The sequence below is a fragment of the Ursus arctos genome, unplaced genomic scaffold (genome assembly GCF_023065955.2).
Source record: "Ursus arctos isolate Adak ecotype North America unplaced genomic scaffold, UrsArc2.0 scaffold_5, whole genome shotgun sequence".
Lineage (NCBI taxonomy): Eukaryota > Metazoa > Chordata > Mammalia > Carnivora > Ursidae > Ursus > Ursus arctos.
The window spans coordinates 2,916,472-2,936,307 of record NW_026623067.1 but is presented as its reverse complement, the minus strand read 5'-3'; the positions used below and the strand labels follow the sequence as shown (position 1 = coordinate 2,936,307).

General features: G+C 48.2%; 2 protein-coding genes across 2 annotated transcripts; one reads left to right on the top strand and one right to left on the bottom strand.

The window, feature by feature from the left end:
• The first annotated feature begins 14,539 nt into the window (after window positions 1–14,539).
• Window positions 14,540–14,936, top strand: LOC113247481 (histone H2B type 3-B). Its single transcript, XM_026488574.3, has one exon. The coding sequence runs from the start codon at window positions 14,540–14,542 to the stop codon at window positions 14,918–14,920; it is 381 nt and encodes a 126-aa protein (XP_026344359.1). The 3' UTR covers window positions 14,921–14,936.
• Window positions 14,937–17,287: 2,351 nt separating this feature from the next.
• LOC113247480 (histone H2B type 3-B) lies at window positions 17,288–19,657 on the bottom strand. The gene has a single exon (XM_048221111.2). The coding sequence runs from the start codon at window positions 19,641–19,643 to the stop codon at window positions 19,263–19,265; it is 381 nt and encodes a 126-aa protein (XP_048077068.1). The 5' UTR covers window positions 19,644–19,657; the 3' UTR covers window positions 17,288–19,262.
• Window positions 19,658–19,836: the final 179 nt, after the last annotated feature.

Sequence of the window (19,836 nt, the reverse complement as noted above, 5' to 3'; positions counted from 1 at the left end):
ATTTAATCCTACCCGATTGACTGAGGCACCTTCTGGAGCTTTCCAAAACTTCCCTTGGTGCCATTGCCTTTGCTGCGCCCCCTCAGTTTGACTGTTTCTGAACTTGGAGTCTCTTGCGTTGTATTCACATTTGTGCCTTAATGTGTTTGGATATCCTCGTGATTTCCTGGCATGCGGGTGACTTAGGCAATAAGGCTGCTCTGGTGGGGAAGAGGGGGGACCTTGGACTAAGCCGCGCGGCGGGACGGGGGGGGGGGGGGGTGTCCCCAAGGCATGGTCCTGTGGGTGAGGCCGGCTGTCTGCCCAGCCCAGCCCCCTCCCTACACCCTCCTGGCTTCCCCCACCTCCCCCGAGACCCCCACAGCCCTCCAAGACCCCTCCCCCACCCCATCTCCCTTTCTACCCCTCCCACTCACTCCCCTCCCCTCTTAGACCCACCTGCTCCCCTATCTCCCTTCCTACCACTCGCCCCCCTCCCCTCCGAGACCCCTCCCACCCATCCCCAGCTATCCTCCCTACACCCTTCTCCCAGGTCCCCTCCCCACCCCTGCCACCCATCACCCCATCGCCCTTCTCAAACCCCTCCTGCTCATTTCTCCACAGTTCTCCCTTTCCAGATCCAGACCACCTCTCCTGAAAACTTAAAACATATAAAATATAAGGTATAGAAAAATTATCGTCATACAAGTTTTGTGTTTTCTGATATATGTGTGTTCTGTTTTCCATATGTCCTCTGTTAAAAGGTAAACTGAGGCCTACTGAAAATGTTTAGAATTTATCTGGGCCAAGATTGGTTGGAGTTGGGCAGCCTCCAGGATAGCAGGGAGCAGGGAGCTGTAGAAGGTGAAAGACTTAGAGGCAGAAGGGAACCCAACAAGGAATTATTCTCGGCAAGAAAGCAGTTTATTGCAAGGACATTTTCCTCTGGGGAGGGGACAGCAGGGGCCTGGCCTGCAGATTTTCTCACTAGAGCTGAGCAGGGGGGATCTGTCGACTGGTTTAAGTTCCATTTCTGGGAGAGCCGACACTGTCAGTAAGTCTCTGTTGGGTGGCCTGGGACCAGACATAAGCAGCTCCATTTGGGACCTGCTGTCTTGTTTTAACCCCCCAGCCTGACCAAATTGATCAGAATTTAAGACTCTTCGCTCCACTCTCAGCTACCACTCTGAAGTTCTGGAAGCTGTTTTGTGATAGGGTTTTGTTTGTTTTTTTCTGATCCTTTGTGATATTCACAGGCCACTATTCTGGGCTCTCATTCTTTAAACTGGTCATTCTTTTTGTCCTTTTCTGACGTTCTGATCTCAGAGGGGTCATTTACTTGGTGGTGAGGGAGCCGCAAACATACACATTTAAAGTGTTTCGGAGCGTACCCTGCACCAGGAAGACGATTATGATTATGATACAGTGTAATTCCCAATGTGGGACGTGCACTTTGGAGCCATGGTCCCAAAGACCCAAATGAGTCAGAATCAAATAAGTCAAAGAAGGATCCCGTTCAAAGACTTTCTTATGCCAAGAGATCTCGCGTAGCTGCCTCAGCTACCCCAGAATTGTGGATCCAACTGCAGCGGGTGGTGGTGGCCCCCGCGCAGACCCCTACCTTGCTCAGCTAAAAGGTGATCAAGGGCTCTTCTATTATCAGGAACGAGTCTGGCCAGAGAGTCAAACAGTCTTTGCTGGGCAGCTCCTGGTTCCGTAGCAGAGTCTACAACATCTTCACGAGTTAAGGGGACGTCCCGTCATCACCTCTGATGAGGTACAGGTGAGCTTCAGTGGGGTGGAGTCCGGAGCCGACGGCCAAGAAAGAATTCTTGAGACGTCTTTGGTGCAAAATGGTGGTTTATTAAAGCACAGGGACAGGACCCGTGGGCAGAAAGAGCTGCTGCCCTGGGGTTGTGAGGAATGGCCCATTATATACCCTCAAGTTGGGAGGGGGTTAGGGATAGCGTAAGTCTCTAAGGAATTTTGGAAGCAAAGTTTCCAGGACCTTGAGGGGCTAGCTGTTGTTGGGAAAAGGTCATTTATTACCCTCTAATAAAACCTGAGTCATGAGACCCTTCAGATGTATATCAGTGGGCCATATGCTTGAGGGATGATTGCCAATACGTATCTTGGGGGGTTAGAGATAAAGGAAGTTTCCAAAGCAACTTTTATACGTTAAAGTAGACTTACAGGATCTTGGTGGAGGGGAGGGGGTCAGGCTAGGACTGCCTTTTGCCCTTAGCAAAGTATTAACATCAAGGCAGCTGAGTTCCTAGAGGAATGTCACCATGCCTGTTTCAAGGACTTGTCACTGGGCTGTAGGTAGTAAGGACTGTTTCTTTGTCCTTTAGGGCAGCCAGGAGTGCCTGAGGAATGTTGCATACATCCCATAGTGGTGGGGGGGGGGTGCAGGGTGTCAGCTTCTGCCTTGTCCTCAGCTTGCCTTCCGTTCCCTCATCACCTCCTTTGTGCTTGCTCCTAGCCAGGGAGTAGGGATCTGCCAAAGGAAGCAAATTTTGAATCATGAATGCCTCCTGGTAATTCCCATTTGGGTCCGTGGCTCAGGTCTCCCTCCCTGGTCACCTCTAGGGATGAAATCATCTAAGGAAACTTTGTCCTTTTGACAGAAAACCAAATTCTCATTTTGCACTGTATACTTTTGATATTAAAATGTATTCTTGATAAACTTCAGTAGGTCCATTCCAGTCTTAGCTTGACCACACATAAAATTCCTTTTTCATAAACGTCCTACAACTGTTTTGGGTTGTTTTGTTTTGTTTTGTTTACCGTATGTATCCATTCAGATTTCACCCTATGTTTTTTTCTCCTTCCTCGTTTCGGAGCAAGCCATTGCTTTACTTTCCTCACATACATACTTTTCTTTTTTTTTTTTTTTTAAGATTATATTTATTTATTTGACAGAGAGAGAGAGAGAGAGAGAGAGAGAGAGACAGCCAGCGAGAGAGGGAACACAAGCAGGGGGAGTGGGAGAGGAAGAAGCAGGCTCCCAGCGGAGGAGCCCGATGTGGGGCTCGATCCCAGGACTCCTGGATCACGCCCTGAGCAGAAGGCAGACGCTTAACAACTGAGCCACCCAGGCGCCCCCAAACATACTTTTCATACTATTTTCTTTCTCTCTTCTTATTTCTAAGTGGCTTTATTACATTTTTTAAAAAGTTTTATTTATTTAAGTAATCTCTATACCAAGGTGGGACTCAAACTCAAGATCCTGAGATGGAGAGTCGCACACCCTTCCAACTGAGCCAGCCAGGCACCCCGTTATTAGGTATATTGATGAGAACTGTTAGCCATCAGAATTCTCGGTTTCCAGTGAAAACTAAGGAGGTGTGGACTGTGTCACGCTGGCATGCTATGCACTGGGACATTTATAAATATGTGTCATAGTTTCTAGAAGTATATTCTTCTTCATACCAGCTTTCCAATGTGGCAGCAAACGTGTTTACTAAGAGACCCCAATATCCTCCATTCCTCCGTAAAGAGAAGCCAGAAATGGGTAAATCTATGTTCAGTAATTCATGATTCCATGTATTTCTCATGTTTAGAAAAGATCTGGTTATTCAGTGAATGCCCATCACTCAACTTACCTCAGTATGACTGTAAGGTTTTGGGCTGCCGAAAACAATTTGGAAGCTATTCTTCAGTAGACATACCATAAAGTGTCATAATTGTTGAAAAGCTCATTTGTAAACCTTTCTGTTATTTGCATCTTTTAATTCACTTGTTCTCAAGAATTATGGTTGAATTAGCCAGGACAGTCTTACACGATATTCAGCAGTTACCCGTTATCTAAATCGTGTAAAAGAAATAACACAAGCTTATTTAGTAAACCTAGGTAGAAGAAAAGTACTATATTTAATGCCGTCAACTCTAAAGAAATGCCTTTTTTAGTTAAACCAACAAAGTTAAGCTAGCTTGTATTTACCAATGATGATCCTAGATTGCATGAACTTGAAAGATACGTTTCTGGCGGTCTTCCTGACCTTTAGAAATGCTTGTTTGCCTTTCAGCCAATTAACTAGAGTGGCTTACAAATTGACTTTGGCACTACCATCCAGAGGTAGAAAAATGTCACACGTTTATAACATGCGTACCTAGACATCCAAGAACATACAGGCAGATGCAAACGGATCCTACAGTTTTCACTCTAAAATACTAACCGTGAGCGAGGCAGGATGATGGGAACTTACTAGTTTATAAAAGAACAGGTGGACGCAAATCGTGTTTCTGACAGATGTTAGGGTCACGTGCTCAGACGGCAGATTGCCAAAGCTGATACTCACACGAGGGGAAAAGACTTCTAAGATCCATATTTGTCCTCACAAGTAATCTCAGGGAGGCTGTGGACTAGATTTGGGGCAAGAGAACTTTTACACTGGTTTGTATTTTTAAAAGCCTCCTTCCCCTTTCTTCTCCCTTCATTCTCAGGGGTCTGTGGGCAGTGTTTTGGTCATGTCCTGGGGTGTTCACATTTCAAAGACATGGTAATATTGTCATCTCCAAGGGACAAAGAAAGAAGGCAAGTTTCCTCCTAGGAGTTTGGGGTGTATTTGTCTATTATCAGAACTCTAGGGGAATTGTTATTTAAATTTTTCCTTCAGAGCAGGACATTGTTTCCAAAGTCCTAATCTTTTACGGTGTCTGCAAGCATTTAGAGATGAACAAGAGACATTGCAGGAATCGTAAAGATGGGTGGACACTGAATTGTTTCTAGAGCTGTACTTCTGGTTTCGCAGATTTGCCAGATAAGGACAGCGGCTTGTAATTCCCCAAAGAATGGTGTCACCACCTGAGTGGTATCAAGGGACTGACCCAGCCATCCAACTACATTACCCTCAATTCTTGATATCAGGGAGATTCCCAACTACAACGGAAAACAAAAGATTCCTATGTTCCAGATTTACGGCTGTGTGTCCTCGGAATATTTCAGGACAAAGGCTTCTCTCTGGGTTTGTAGTTTTATTTTAACTGAGGAGAGAAGACCTAAAACAAAGACTCTGAATATCAGGTTCCAGGTTGGCCAGCCTGTGACCACAGAGCCACGTTAAAAAACATCCCTTTAGGGACGCCTGGGTGGCTCAGTCGTTAAGCGTCTGCCTTCAGCTCAGGTCATGGTCCCAGAGCCCTGGGATTGAGCCCCTTGTCGGGCTCCCTGCTCAGCAGGGAGCCTGCTTCTCCCTCTCCCTCTGCTTGTGCTCTCTCTCTTGCTGTGTGTGTTTCTCTCTGTCAAATAAATAAATAAAATCTGTAAAAAAATAAAAAAAGAAAGCATCCCTTTAAATATCTTGTCAGGTTTCAGGTGGGGCAAATAGTAGATATTCTTGGTGATATTAAACAACTCCTTGGATACAAGGGGGTCCCCAAAGAGCATACAAAATATGCTACCCTGAGATGCACAGCCACTCCCAAAGAAAAGAAGATTGGACAAGTTTTCTGAAAACTGTGACAGTGGGCGGGACCCCGGCTGCAAATGGAGCACAACCCACATTTCTGTCCAGCCATATTTTGGGGTCCCCAGCCTGACAGTTGCCAAACCAAGTTCCCAAGACACAAGACAAACAGAAGGCAGTAGCTGTCTGTGGGAGAGAAAGGACGGACAGCACATGGGTACCCGGACGCAAATCCACAAGTCACTGTTCCAAGATCTCGGTTTTACAAACGTGTTTCTCCTGCCAATCCAACTTTGGAAAGGAAGGGACAATGTGAGATTTTAGCTTCCTCTCTTGACTAGGCACTGCAGGTGCAGATCTGGTAAGATTTCTCACCCTGTGCAGCTTCTTTCTTTTCTCCTAGGACCTCATCTGTCTGCAGGTCCTGGGGTGAACGAGGTGTCCCAGTGACTCTCACCCTGGTCACCACAAACTGTAAAGGAGGAAAAATAATTTTGTGTCTAACCTTTATGGTGAGTGCTTGGCTGAGACCCCTTCTGCTCTGGGACACCTCATAGTGGACAAGCTACTCTAGGAGAAAAGTTCTCCACTGTGGCCACTGTGTCTCAAGATTATCTTTGGACATCCAGATGGCCAGCATGAAAAGATGTTCCACATCAGTCGGCATCAGGGAAATGCAAATCAAAGCCACACTGAGATTCCACCTCACACCGGTCAGAATGGCTAAAATTAACAAGGTAGGAATCAGCAGATGTTGCAGAGGATGTGGAGAAAGGGGATCCCTTGTGCACTGTTGGTGGGAATGCAAGCTGGTACAGCCACTCTGGAAAACAGTGTGGAGGTTCCTCAAAACGTTATTAATAGAGCTACCCTATGACCCAGCAATTGCACTACTGGGTATTTATCCAGAGGATACAAAAATACTGATTTGAAGGGATACGTGCACCCTGATGTTTATAGCAGCATTACCTACAATAGCCAAAATGTGGAAAGAGCTCAAATGTCCATGGACAGACAAATTGATAAAGAAGGTGTAGTGTGTACATACACACACACACACACACACACACACACACACACACACACTGGAATATTACTCAGCCATCAAAAATGAAATCTATCCATTCGCAACAAAGTGCATGGAACTGGAGGGGATTATGCTGAGTGAAGTAAGTCAGTCAGAGAAAGACAATTATCATATGACCTCACTCATATGTGAAAGTCAAGAAACAAAGCAAAGTTGCAAAAGGAAAATAAGAGAAAGACAAACCGAGAAACAGATTCTTAACTACACGGAACAAGCTGATGGCACCAGAGGGGAGGGGTTGGGGGTGGGGGAAGCAGGTGCTGCGGGTGCAGGAGGGCACCTGTCGTGATGAGCACCGGGTATGGAAGTGTCGAATCACTACACTGTACACCTGAAACTAATATAACACTGCAGGTTAACTAACTGGAATTAAAATAAAAACTTTAAACAAGAAAAAAGATGATCTTTGGTGAGGTTAACCTGCTTGTTCAGCCTTTAAACAAACTTTGATTCCCTGAGGCCTCACACTGGACCGAGCCTGGCTTCAGTCGGACCCAGTCCAACCCCTGACCTAGCCAGGTTTGTAAGTCAGACCCAGTCTGACTTGAGCCATTTTCCGGTCTGGAAGTTCCTGACAGAAAAGCTCAGACCAGAACCTGAGCGGGACTTTTCCACGACCACCAGATGTGGCGAGACAGCGGTGGGCTCAGAGGGGCTCTGTGGGCACCCGCACCTGGCTTCCTGATGCCCCGGGGGTCCCACTCCTGACACCCGCACTGTTAACAGAGAAACTGAGACCCATTGAAAAGGGTAAGTGTATTCGAGCACAAACTGAGTCAAATCAGGCAGCACCCCATCTGGTAGGTAAGAAAGCATTCCGGGAGCCATACAAAATGAAGGACTTCTATAGGCAGAAGGGAGTGGGGACGAGGGAGTCATACAGGCAAAAAGCAGTTGGTTGTTGCAAGGTTACCTCCCTCTAGGGCGGGACGGCAGGGGTCTATCAGGCAGATTTCCTCGCCGTGCTGAGCAGCTGATCCCTGACCGATGCGTTTAAGATTCCATTTCTGGGAGAGCTGACACTGTCATGAACATGTCTGGGTTTGGTGACGTGAGTCCATTTGAGGCCTGTGACCCCCCAACACCTCCACTGATGCTGGAAGCCATTATATTTACATTCGACACACCTTAAGGTTTCTAAATTTCTGTAGGTACCTAGGAAGTACGATAAACACACTATATACACATGAGGAGGGGAGCTCAGTCCCGTGGAAGAACCGTGGAAACCCAAAGGCTTGCAGGAGGGGAGTGGCCTCCAGAGCCTTTTGTGTCCCCTGACCCCAGCCCGGGGGTACCCACAGTCCGTCGGGGGGTGGCTGGGCTGCTCGGGGCCGAGGGGCCAGCGTGTCTGCGTGGGCTCTGGGACAGGAATGATACGGCCGTCCAGCTGTGCATCCAACACCACACCTGCTGCCGCTTCTCAGATTTGGCTCCCTGGTCCTGTCGCAGCTCTGCCGCCGTGGTCCCCTGTCTCTCACCCGCACCTGGAGCTGGGATCTCACTGCAGACCCACTCTCTTCTGCTTGCTGAAAACACGTGGCATGAGCTCAGAAGAAGCTTTGGCCAACACGAGTTCAAAACCCAGTCTGCTTGCACAGGATGCGGGGCAGCCCCTGTGTCATCTGGGGTCCTGCACACAGGGGCCCAGGAGCCCCAGATCCCCGTGCAGAGGAGCGCAGGACCTTGGAGGGAAGGGTCCCCAGCCTCCTGCCACGGGGGAGGCGGAAGAGCAGCCTTTGTCTGCAGGGTGCATGCTGTAAGCTGTCTCCAGGACAAAGGCTGGCGAAGCTGTCTTCCTGCTTTGCAACCTGCATGCATTTAGTGAGGTTTACCTTTTCTTCGCAGAGCTCCAGCCCACGCACTAGGATCGCACCCACCGCCTTCCTGCAACTCTCAGCCCCAACCATTACAAGTCCTCCTCAGGAGTGTCTTTTCTGCCCTGGGGGTGCTGCCTCCAGGCATAGCCCTCCCTCTGCAGGCTCGGGAAGCTCTTCCAGGATGGAGAGAACCCCCTTGTACAAAGGAAGGAAGAGCAAACACTTCTGTTTGCCATTGCAGTGTTGGATTTATAATGAATGTTGTTAGTGAGAATGTTCACGGACTGGGCTTCCTGCCTGGCATGGGGAGACCGCTCACAGCACAGCATCCTTACCCCCGGCGGAGAGAGGATGGTGGCATGTGTGCTGCGCAAGAGCAAGGTGGGGGGGGGGACCTGGTGGCTCAGTTGGCTGGGTAAGGGCCAGACTCTAGATTTTGGCTTAGGTCATGATCTCAGGGTCGTGAGATTGAGCCTCCGAGCTGAGTGTGGAGCCTGCTTAACATTCGTTCTCTCCTTCTCCCTCTGCCCCTCCCGCTGTCTCTCTCTCCTCAAAAGATAATAATAATAACATTAATAACAATACTACACCATGATAAAATGGGCTTATTTCATTCAGTCATTCATTCAATATATTTATGGAATTGTTACCAGCACCAGGCGCTATGCACTGGAACCATTAAGGGAAAAAAGTTTTGATTTCTTATCATCCAAACCCCTTTTTATTTTATTTTAAAGATTTTATTTATTTATTTGAGTGGTGAGGGGAGGGACAGAAGGGGAAGGAGAGGGATAAGCAGACCCTGCACTGAGCACGGAGCCCCACATGGGGCTCCATCCCACAACCCCGAGATCATGACCTGAGCCCAACCACGAGTGGGACACCTAACCGACTGAGCCTCCAAGGTGCCCCTAAAGCCCTTTGTAATTATTCCAGTGGGCCATTACTCCCACGCACAGTTCTCAGTGGCTAAGCTGCAGGCCACTGTTACTTGGCTTTTCTTTCTTTTTCTGTGCTCTTTTTGGCCTTTCTCTTGTAGGCACAAAATCAACACATGTTTTAGACTCTCCACAAGGAAATTGAGGCCTTTATGCATGCCCAGGTCAGGACAGCTGCTGGGCACGCACAGGGACAGAGGTGTTCCAGAGAACAGACAGCGTTCACGGGGCAATACGGCTTTTGCACAAAGAGCCACAAATCAGCAAGTCGGAAGCACACCTTTGTCAAACCTCACGAAGACTGTAAATTAGCATGTAGACAGCAATCACAAGTTTTAACGTCAGGGAATGCTGGCAGTGGGAGCATTGGTCTCTATCTAAGGACAAAGCAAAGATTCTTTTCAGCCCACTCATTCTCGAAACAGGTGCACGATGCATGCTTGGTTTGAACAAAGTCAGGCTGACTTACAAAGAAATCTAACGTGGACTTGTATGTCCAGATTGCAGAGAGTTTTTCTCTCACCGCTGTGCCTCCCTCCCTCCCCCTCCCCCTCCCACTTCCTCTCTCCCTCCTTCTGTCTTCCTCCCTCCATTCCTTCTAAGAAAAATCTCAGCTTGCCCTACAGTGTTCCATCTGTCAGTACACCATGTTACTCTTGACCCCGAGACAAGTATCTCAGTCAGCTCAGGCTGCTGTGACGAACACCGCCGACCAGGCCGCTTGAACAACAGGCATTCACTCCTCACGGTTCCGGGGGCTGGAAGTCCAAGATCAGGGTGCCAGCCAGGTGGGTACCTGAGGGGGTCTGTCGTCCAGGCTTGCAGAGGGCCCCCTTCTCACCACCTCCTCACATGGAACAGAGAGAGAGAAGCAAGTGCTGTCCTGCCACTTCTTACAAGGACACTAATCCCACCCCACAGGGGCCCCAGCGCAATGACCTCCTATAACCCTACTCTCTTCCCAAAGGCCTCACCTCCTGACACCAGGCCACTGGGGATTAGGGTTCCAACATAAGAATTTGGGGAAGACACACACATTCAGTCCATAGTAGTAACCCAGGAGAGTCTGGTCCTGATTTTCTGTCACTAACCAGCCACTATGTGGGGAAGGGGGGACTCCCAAATCTTAGCACCTGATGAGGGAACAGAAGGCAAGCTGAGGACAAAGCAGAAGCTGACACCCCGCAATCCCCCCCCCCCACCATGGGATGTACCTTGCGTTCCTCAGGCACTCCTGGCTGCCCTAAAGGACAAAGAAATAGTTAACCTATAGATACCACAATCCTGCAAGACTTAAGTCTCCCTCAGTGTACAAATGTCTTAGCAGTTTACAAGAACGAAGCATTTCTATCAATAACCTAGCTTCCGGAAGGGAATGTAGATACAATTAAATGTCCTTATAATCTGCAGCCTCCAGGAAGTTCCCAACCATCTTAATGTTAATGCCTTTCTAGAGGGAAAAACAACCTTAACTTGACAATGGCAAGACCTCTGGTATCTTGTGAGTCTTCTTTAACATATGAAAGTATTTCCTCAACCTCCCTTTTTCCTTACCTCCCTGAACCCCATGGTATATAATCAGCCGCCCCTCACAACCCTGGTGCAGCAGCTCTTTCTGCCCACGGGTCCTGTCCCCGTGCTTTAATAAACCACCAATTTTGCACCAAAGATGCCTCAAGAATTCTTTCTTGGTCGTCGGCTCCAGACTCCACCCCACTGAACCTCACCTATATATATATATATATATATATTTTTTTTTTAAAGATTTAATTTATTTATTCGACAGAGATAGAGACAGCCAGTGAGAGAGGGAACACAAGCAGGGGGAGTGGGAGAGGAAGAAGCAGGCTCATAGCAGAGGAGCCTGATGTGGGGCTCGATCCCAGAACGCTGGGGTCACGCCCTGAGCCGAAGGCAGACGCTTAACCGCTGTGCCACCCAGGCGCCCCTGAACCTCTCACCTATATTCTGTAACCTCATCAGCACCTACACAGAAACACAGCCCCTTACTTGAGGCCCTTCCTAGGAATGCTCACCTCCTATCCCACACCACAAGGAAGCCAGGAAACCCCAGCAGGACCTGGTGGAGGACCAGCGTTCCAAGGGCTTGGCAGGACCAGGGCGGGTCAGGGGACTGTGGGGGACAAAGGGCTGGGACTGCCCCCCCCCATGCATGGGGCCTGTAGGCCGAGGGGCACCCAGGGCCAGCTTCAGGGCCAGCAGCCTGGGCCCACACCAGGGCTGCCCTGAGAAGCGCCCCAGCTTGCTTCGACGCTCTGCTGTAGCTATCTGACAAGACTCAGCAGGCTCTGGACAAGATGCCGAAATTCTCATTTTGCACCAGTTCCCGCAAATCGTGTCCCTGGCGCTGTGACGTACCCAAAGCACATCCTCCCCAAACCTCCAGCTCCTCAGTGGCAGAAACTGTCTCCTCCCCGACACTGCAAATGTGTGAACAGCCTCAGTGTCCTCCGCCAGTGAGCCTCAGCAGCTGAGACGGTAAGATCACTTCTGAATGGTGAGTTTCGAGAATACGTCAGAGAAATCTGTGCCAACTAAATCTCAGGCAAAGGGAAAGCAGGTCCTGTGCCCGACCAAGCTGCAGACCTCTTCCAACGGCGCGGGAGGCGAAACTAATCATTTCCACGCATTACCCATTAAATCTCCCTGACAACAAAATAACAAGGTCCACAAAAGTGGTTTGGATAAATGATCCAGAAACAAGCTCTTTCTCTACTTTCTTAAGTATCTTCTATTCCAAGACTTTATCTTTTTAATGGAATCAGCAGTTGTGTAAGTTGGTACAATTTCATCTATAATATCATCTTTCTATGGCAGTAGAAATTATATGATTTCTGACTTTTTTTTTGGCCAGAAACTTAAACACAGAGCAATGCATTTGTGTTTTAATATTTTTCTTCTATCCACCTCAACATAAGTGGTGTTCCTTCCTTCTTCAAAATGAAATGAAATTCACGATCTAAAAATTTTAAAATTCTAGGTTGCAGGGGCGCCTGGGTGGCTCAGGCGTTGAGCGTCTGCCTTCGGCTCAGGGCGTGATCCCAGCATTCTGGGATCGAGCCCCACATCAGGCTCCTCCGCTGGGAGCCTGCTTCTTCCTCTCCCACTCCCCCTGCTTGTGTTCCCTCTCTCACTGGCTGTCTCTCTCTCTGTCAAATAAAAAAATTAAGTCTTTAAAAAAAAAATTCTAGGTTGCAGTTGGGTTGGTGCTTGGTGCCAATCCTTGGTTTCCAGGGTCAGCTCCCACCTCACAGGGTGTTTAACCTGGGACACATTTTCTTCAGCCTATTGCTATGTATCCGTAAAATGGAGTTGATAAGAGTGCACTCCTGGAAAGGCTGTTATGGGCCCCACCTTGAATTAAGTATTTAATAAATGGTTACCTGGCTTGTAATGAGTTCTGTAGAAATGTCTGTTAAATCAACTATGTATTTTTAAGGTAAACAGATAAGATGGTTAATGCTATGTCCAAAGCAGCTCAGGGCACCCAAACGTCAAGAGGACCATGGGCCGCAGAGGACATATATACACGTGAAGAGCATTTGTGTTGGTATCTTGAAGGTATCTTGCTAAACGCTCTGAAGCTGTGAGCCATTTCATCACCATTAAGTTTGCTGACCTGCTTGGATAATGCCCTGGGGTGATTAAAGTGCCCAGGGAAATGACCCCCCCCCCACCAAAGCTGTTTGAAATACAGATTCTGAGTCAATACCTTTGAGATGGGCCCAAGATTCTGCATTTCTAAGGAGCTTCCCAGGTGATGCTGAAGTAAGGTGAGAAATGTGAATTCCTAACACCTTTTGTTTCTCTCTTGGCATTTAACATATAGGGGAATTTAATTCATGTTTACAGGAATTACTTTAATGAGGAGGCAAATCAGGGACTGGTAAATCAATAAAAATGAGAAAAGAGGTTCAAAATGGAGTGCCTTATGCTAAGGGCCACATCACCCAACCAAGACTAATTTACTGAAAGTGTCAGATCTCCCAGAAATGGAGTCAGTCAGGAAGCCCCTGATCAGCACTAGTGAGGTAATTGGTCTGATAGGCCCCTGCCATCCTGGAAGAGGAAAGTGACCTTGCAATAATGCTTTCTTTGCTTCGTGTGGCTTCTTGTTTATGCTCAGTTCTGTCTATACACGTTTTTCATTTTGTACAGTTCCTTGGAACTCCTTTCTGTTAAATTGGGTCCTGCCTGATTCTAATCAATTTTTGCTCAAATACATTCTTAACATTTTTAATAGGCCTCAGCTTACCATTTAACAGGTCTATAAGCCTGTGTTCTAATTAGAGACGCCTAATTAGAGAACAATAGCATTTAACCGTAGGATTTTTTTAAAGATTTATTTATTTGAGAGAGAGTGAGAGAACCGGGCCCCACGTGTGCCCGCGAGTGGGTCAGGGGAGGGTCAGGGAGAGAATCTTCATGCAGACTCCCTGCTGAGCACGGAGACTTGCGGGGCTCAATCCCACCACCCAGAGATCACGACCCCAGATCACGACTCTAGATCCCCACCTGAGCGGAAACCGAGTCCTGCTCAATGCACTGCGCCAGGCAGGTGCCCCTAACTGTCCGCTATTTTAGCAGACTAGATGAGATCATATGTACCAAGCACTTAGCGTGTACCTGTCACTTCAAAGGGGAGTAGTCGGCGTGGAAATAAACAATGTGAAGGACTGTTTCCCTTGAAACCGATTCCTTTCCTCCCTCCAGTTGAACGTCTGCCCTGTAGCTACACTTCCAATATAAATACCTTAAGTATTTTCAGTGTTTCCTAAAAAGTCCTTTGGATTTGCTCATCAATTCTGAAACTGGCCTTTGGGAGGGGTGGGAGAAGGAAATGATGGGGAATAAATAGTTGTTATTCCCATTCCCCTCCGTTCAGTAAGCATCAGCTTCTCCTCCCCAGCCTTTCGCCTCAGAAATGTGTTTGCCCTTGCCTGGAGAAGATGGAGACGCACGGCTAAACCGGTCCTTATTTTAGTATTCGTATTCCTATTCCTATTTTGACCGACCCAGAACCTACGGCTAAACAAAGAGCCCTCTCCTGGCTGGAACAAAGATGCTCAACCTGACTCCCAGCGCGCGGCACACGCGTCTTCGGATTGGTTGGATTACAGTCCAATAGGAAAGAAGAGCCGGCATCTGCTATTTACATAAATTCTTAGCTGTCCGGCGCAGCCGGCCGTCCAATCGGATTCCGGCGATTTGGAGCCTTCATTTGAATATGGAGACAATAAATAGCGCTGCTGGCGCCACGCGTTCGCATCTCTGCACCGCCCCGCCATGCCGGATCCCTCCCGCTCCGCTCCCGCGCCCAAGAAGGGCTCCAAAAAGGCCGTCACCAAGGCGCAGAAGAAGGACGGCAAGAAGCGCAAACGCGGCCGCAAGGAGAGCTACTCCATCTACGTGTACAAGGTGCTGAAGCAGGTGCACCCGGACACCGGCATCTCGTCCAAAGCCATGGGCATCATGAACTCGTTCGTCAACGACATCTTCGAGCGCATCGCCAGCGAGGCCTCCCGCCTGGCGCACTACAACAAGCGCTCGACCATCACATCCCGCGAGGTGCAGACGGCCGTGCGCCTGCTGCTGCCCGGCGAGCTGGCCAAGCACGCCGTGTCGGAGGGCACCAAGGCCGTCACCAAGTACACCAGCTCCAAGTGAGGCGCGCCAGGCGCCCCGGAACCCAAAGGCTCTTTTCAGAGCCACCTCTGTGCTCAGAAAGGAGCGTGCCACCCGGTCTGAGTGTGATGTGGTGCTCCAGGGGGTCGGGGCACCTGGAGTGCGCGACGGCAAGCCCTGGCCTAAAGCTGAGCTCCTTTAAAGACGTGTACCTCTCAAAGGCCTCTTGGATCAGTCTCCAGCGGGAGAGGGAGAGCGGCCTTGACTTTAGGCGGGGACCCGGTGGGGTGAGGCCGCGCATCACCTCCAGGAAGTCCTCAGGCCAACCTCCCCAACCAGCACTCCTCTGTCTCTTAATGGGTGAGGTCGTGGTAGCTAGGCACGACGGTAGTGAGGCCCTGGGTGTTGTCGCGCAGCCTTGGCGGTAGCGCTCGTTCCCGTCCTTCCTTGCCTCACTAGGCACGAGGAGCTTCTGGCCAAAAAACTCAAGCAGTGTTGAGTTTAAGCAGTCTTTTATGGGCACTTAGCCGTTTCTATCGGAAAAAGTCAAAAGGGCGGGAGCACACATCATGGCCTCCATCCTCCAACTTCGCTAAAATCCTTCCTATTAGGAGGTTGCTATTTTTTCGAAAAACGTGTATATTTTTAACATAAGCCTAGTCAACAGCGAAACAGCCTTTTTATTTTAACTTTTTAAAAATTCAATTAGCCGACTTACAGTACATTCTTAATTTCAGATGCAGTGTTTAAAAATTCGTGAGTTTCTAACAACACCCAGTGGAAAGAACCTTTTTAACAAAACGAATAGAGGGCATTTAAGGAAAAAAACAAAAGAAGTAAACCATATGCAAAGGGGGTATAACTTGCCTGCTTCATAACTGAAGCACCGGGCCTGACAGGCCTGACTGCCCTCACCCTAAAAACATCCCGCTGTACTAGTGACCCCCGAACTACCAAGACCACCCCGAGAGCATCCTAGTCTCAACAGCCTGCAGGCCTCCCAGGATTTGGACTGGAGCCTCCGTTCCCTCAGGTGGGCCTCCTCCTGATTCCTGTCCCCTACGGGACTTAGGCTATCTCTGGCGACCTGCCACACTTCTGTCAACATTTAACCTCTTATACAGTGCATTTTTGTTTGCTTTTGTAGTTTTTATTAAAGGGATAGCCCCTTCCGATCCATCTTTGGTTTACTCCATAGTAATTAGCAAATCTGACTTGAAATTTTTAGCTGAGATTGGGGGAGGGGAGAGTCTCTTAAATGCGTCTCAGATAGGATACCTGGAAAAGTCCCTCCAGGGCCTTTACTTGGTTATCTCAAACCCAGAGAATTCTCCCATTGTATTGAGCCTATGCATTGTCAGTACCCAGCGAACCCCTTCCCCCAACCTCCAGCTTCACATAAATAACATTTCTCTTTCTCTGTTGCCGCAGTATTACAGACATGGGCTCTGTATTCAATTTCCCTCCATTTTCTTGATTATAAATTCTCAACAGCAAAGACTCTGTGTCGCCCTGCATTTTCCTTAATAGATTCCCTGGGAGGAGAGGGCACATCCAGGCCCATTCTTCATCTGAGGCTGCTGCTGGCTGTCTCTGTAGCCTCCACCATACTGTTGAGCAAATAGAAGCAGTCTTTTTTTTTTTTTCTTCATGCTAATGAAGTGCGTGTACCAGAGCAGTGAAAAGACTGAGAAATTAATCTGCATTTTTGCATTATCCACAATGAAACATTTTCATACTATTGTATTTGGGAATTGTTTATTCTGCGTCTTGATTTTATTTTTGTTTTCTACTGCTAGCACAATCACACAGTGCCGGAGACAAGTTTCATTTTATTAAACCTATGTCTTAAGCTAATGATTCAGGCAGAGAATCCTGTGAACCTGGGAGTCTAGTTCCTGTTACCAGAAGTACTTATTAAGATACTGACTCCTAATCTACCTGGGTAGAGGGCTGAGAGCTCAGACCCAATCAGGAGGCCCCTGCTTCATAGTGGAGGGCTGGATTCTGTAGTGTTCAATATGAATCAGACATCTCTTAAGATTAAAGGTGTTGGTTTTGATGATACATCACCGTTTTCAAATTTTGGGATTATAACTAGGAGAAAAGAATTGAGTAAAATAGCCATGACAAAATTTCTGTATCTATGGGTTTGTTTGGATGTTGTTGTTTTGTTTTGTTTGTAAATATTGTTTCAGAGCATATATCTAAAAAGGAAAGTAAAGGGAAAGCAATGAGGCACACCACTGTAACCGTAACAATACAACTCTCACTGTAACCGTAACAATACAACACTTGCCCATGGATGCATAAACTGAGCCAATATGGTGGGGAGAGCCACCATCAATCTCACCTGATGACGTAGGTTTCACTAAAATTCTGATTGTTTGAGAATTACTTATAATTATCTTTTTTTCTTTTACGATTTTATTTATTTGACAGAGAGAGACATCGAAAGAGGGAACACAAGCAGGGGGAGTGGGAAACGGGAGAAGCAAGCTTCCCGCTGAGCAGGGAGCCCGATGCAGGACTTGATCCCAGGACCTCAGGATCATGACCTGAGCCCAAGGCAGACACTTGACGACTGAGACACCCAGGCGCCCCTAATTATATACCTTTGATAACTATGTACCAAAACTTTCGTTTTCAGCAATTGCATACCGTCCAGATTTTTTAAACACTTTCACCTTACAAGTATTTTTAGATTTCAATTTACATACCTTTTATTTATTTTTTTGGATAAGGAAAGGTAGTAGATAAAACACTTAAAGATATGTTACATTTGGATGAAATTCTGAGAGATGCAATGGGAATGAGTTCAGGGAGAAAAAAAAGGATCAGCTAGACTATCTCCGTGTTAACGAAGAATTTGATCATGTGTTTCATAAACTGATTATGGTATCGAATTGCTATTTCAATAGATACCTTGAAAAGATTGATGTGGTCGTGTGTCAACTATATCTCAATAAAAAGATTTTGAAAATGTATAAAAGCTCAAGAACTTTACGAATATTCAAACATTTCTTTAAAAATTTTTGTTGAGATCATTTTGCTTTTTAAAACGTCCTGTGTTGGGATTTGTGTCCTTGTAACTATTAGAACTAAGGATAAAAATATTTTAGATGCCAACTGAAAAACATGTGAGGTTTTAAATCCTTTAGACTGGACCCACGCAGAAGGGTGGGTGGGCTTCCAGCCACTTGGGCGGAGGACCCTCGGGTGGTGATGTTCCCTCCCCAGACCCTCCCGCCCAGCCCGGTACCCGACCGGCTTCCTTTGGAGAGATGATTTGCAAAACCACGACTCGTTTCATTGTGTGTGTCTGTTCCCTGCCAGAGACGATGACACGACCTTTCAATACATCTAAGACTCAAAACGGCTCAAAGAAGCGATTGTTAGGAATCCCTTATTTACAAATGAGAAAAGCTAAACGAAGGAAAAGGCAAAGCGACGTCTTTTCCCACATGAAGACTCTTCGTGCCAAAGCGCTTTCTCTGAGCCAAGAGGACACTTTCCAAATTAAATGCCATAAATTCAAAGAAAGGGGAAATTCTGCGTCACTGACGCTTCACAGAAAATAACAACAATGTGGCTGAAACGGGAGGGGGCTGATTTGTTCAGAAAAGGGGGAATTACAGAGAAAGGGAATTATTTTCCTCTTGAACTTATCTCCCCCATCCCCACATAGGTTAAAGCTACCCGCAGCAGGAGTCGGCCTGTTACATCTGGCTCCCGCGCACAGAACGCTTCCATTTCCCTTTTGGTTTCAAACATTTTGCCGCTGCAAGATCCAGCCACGCAAACATCCTCCCGAAAATGTTCACTGCTGGAGGATAAAGATGTCTGGTCCAGGCAGCGATGCAGCTCCAGGCGTCACCGCCCTGGCTGCGCAACCAAGTCCTCATCTCCGGGGTTCATTCATCAGGGACACTGGGGAGGGAAGGTTGGCACGAGGTCCTCCCGGAAGAGGTGACCCGCGCCCCTCACCCACAGGCGCACGCCACGCGCAGTCTGTCCGGGGCCTGGGAGTCCACGCGCGGAAGCGCCGGGGATACACTGCAGCCACCGAAGACGCAGAGCTCAAGGCTCCTACTTCGACTAAGCGACGCATTAACAGCCCCAAGCAAAAGGAAGGATGGACACGGGATCCTTGATCGCCTGGCCACGGTTACCATCCCAGACTTTCATAAAGAACTACGCATTCTTGCATTCCGCTCACATACGCACAAGCTCGCGCCCACACAGACCCCACAACCAGAAAACCTCTAGGACGCACAGAACGAAATTGGTTCACATGACAACCCTTCACCGTGTTCGAAACCCTTTTTCGATTGTGTGGGTGGCTCTGAAAAGAGCCTTTGGGTTCCGGGGCGCCCGGCGCGCCTCACTTGGAGCTGGTGTACTTGGTGACGGCTTTGGTGCCCTCCGACACGGCGTGCTTGGCCAGCTCGCCGGGCAGCAGCAGGCGCACGGCCGTCTGCACCTCGCGGGATGTGATGGTCGAGCGCTTGTTGTAGTGCGCCAGGCGGGAGGCCTCGCTGGCGATGCGCTCGAAGATGTCGTTGACGAACGAGTTCATGATGCCCATGGCTTTGGACGAGATACCGGTGTCCGGGTGCACCTGCTTCAGCACCTTGTACACATAGATGGAATAGCTCTCCTTGCGGCTGCGCTTGCGCTTTTTGCCGTCCTTCTTCTGCGCTTTGGTGACGGCCTTCTTGGAGCCCTTCTTGGGCGCGGGAGCCGATTTGGACGGATCAGGCATAGTGGCAGACCTCTCCAAACAAAAAGAAGGTACGCCGGGAGCAACTGTATTTATACGTCCTGTATGCAAATGAAGGATCCAGAGTTCCTCGCTCCTGATAGGTTCAAATGCTGCGTGACGTCACCACTGGGAAAATCGCATGCAAATTAGGGGATTTTGGCCTCCTTTTCTGATTGGTCGGCATCGCTATCCA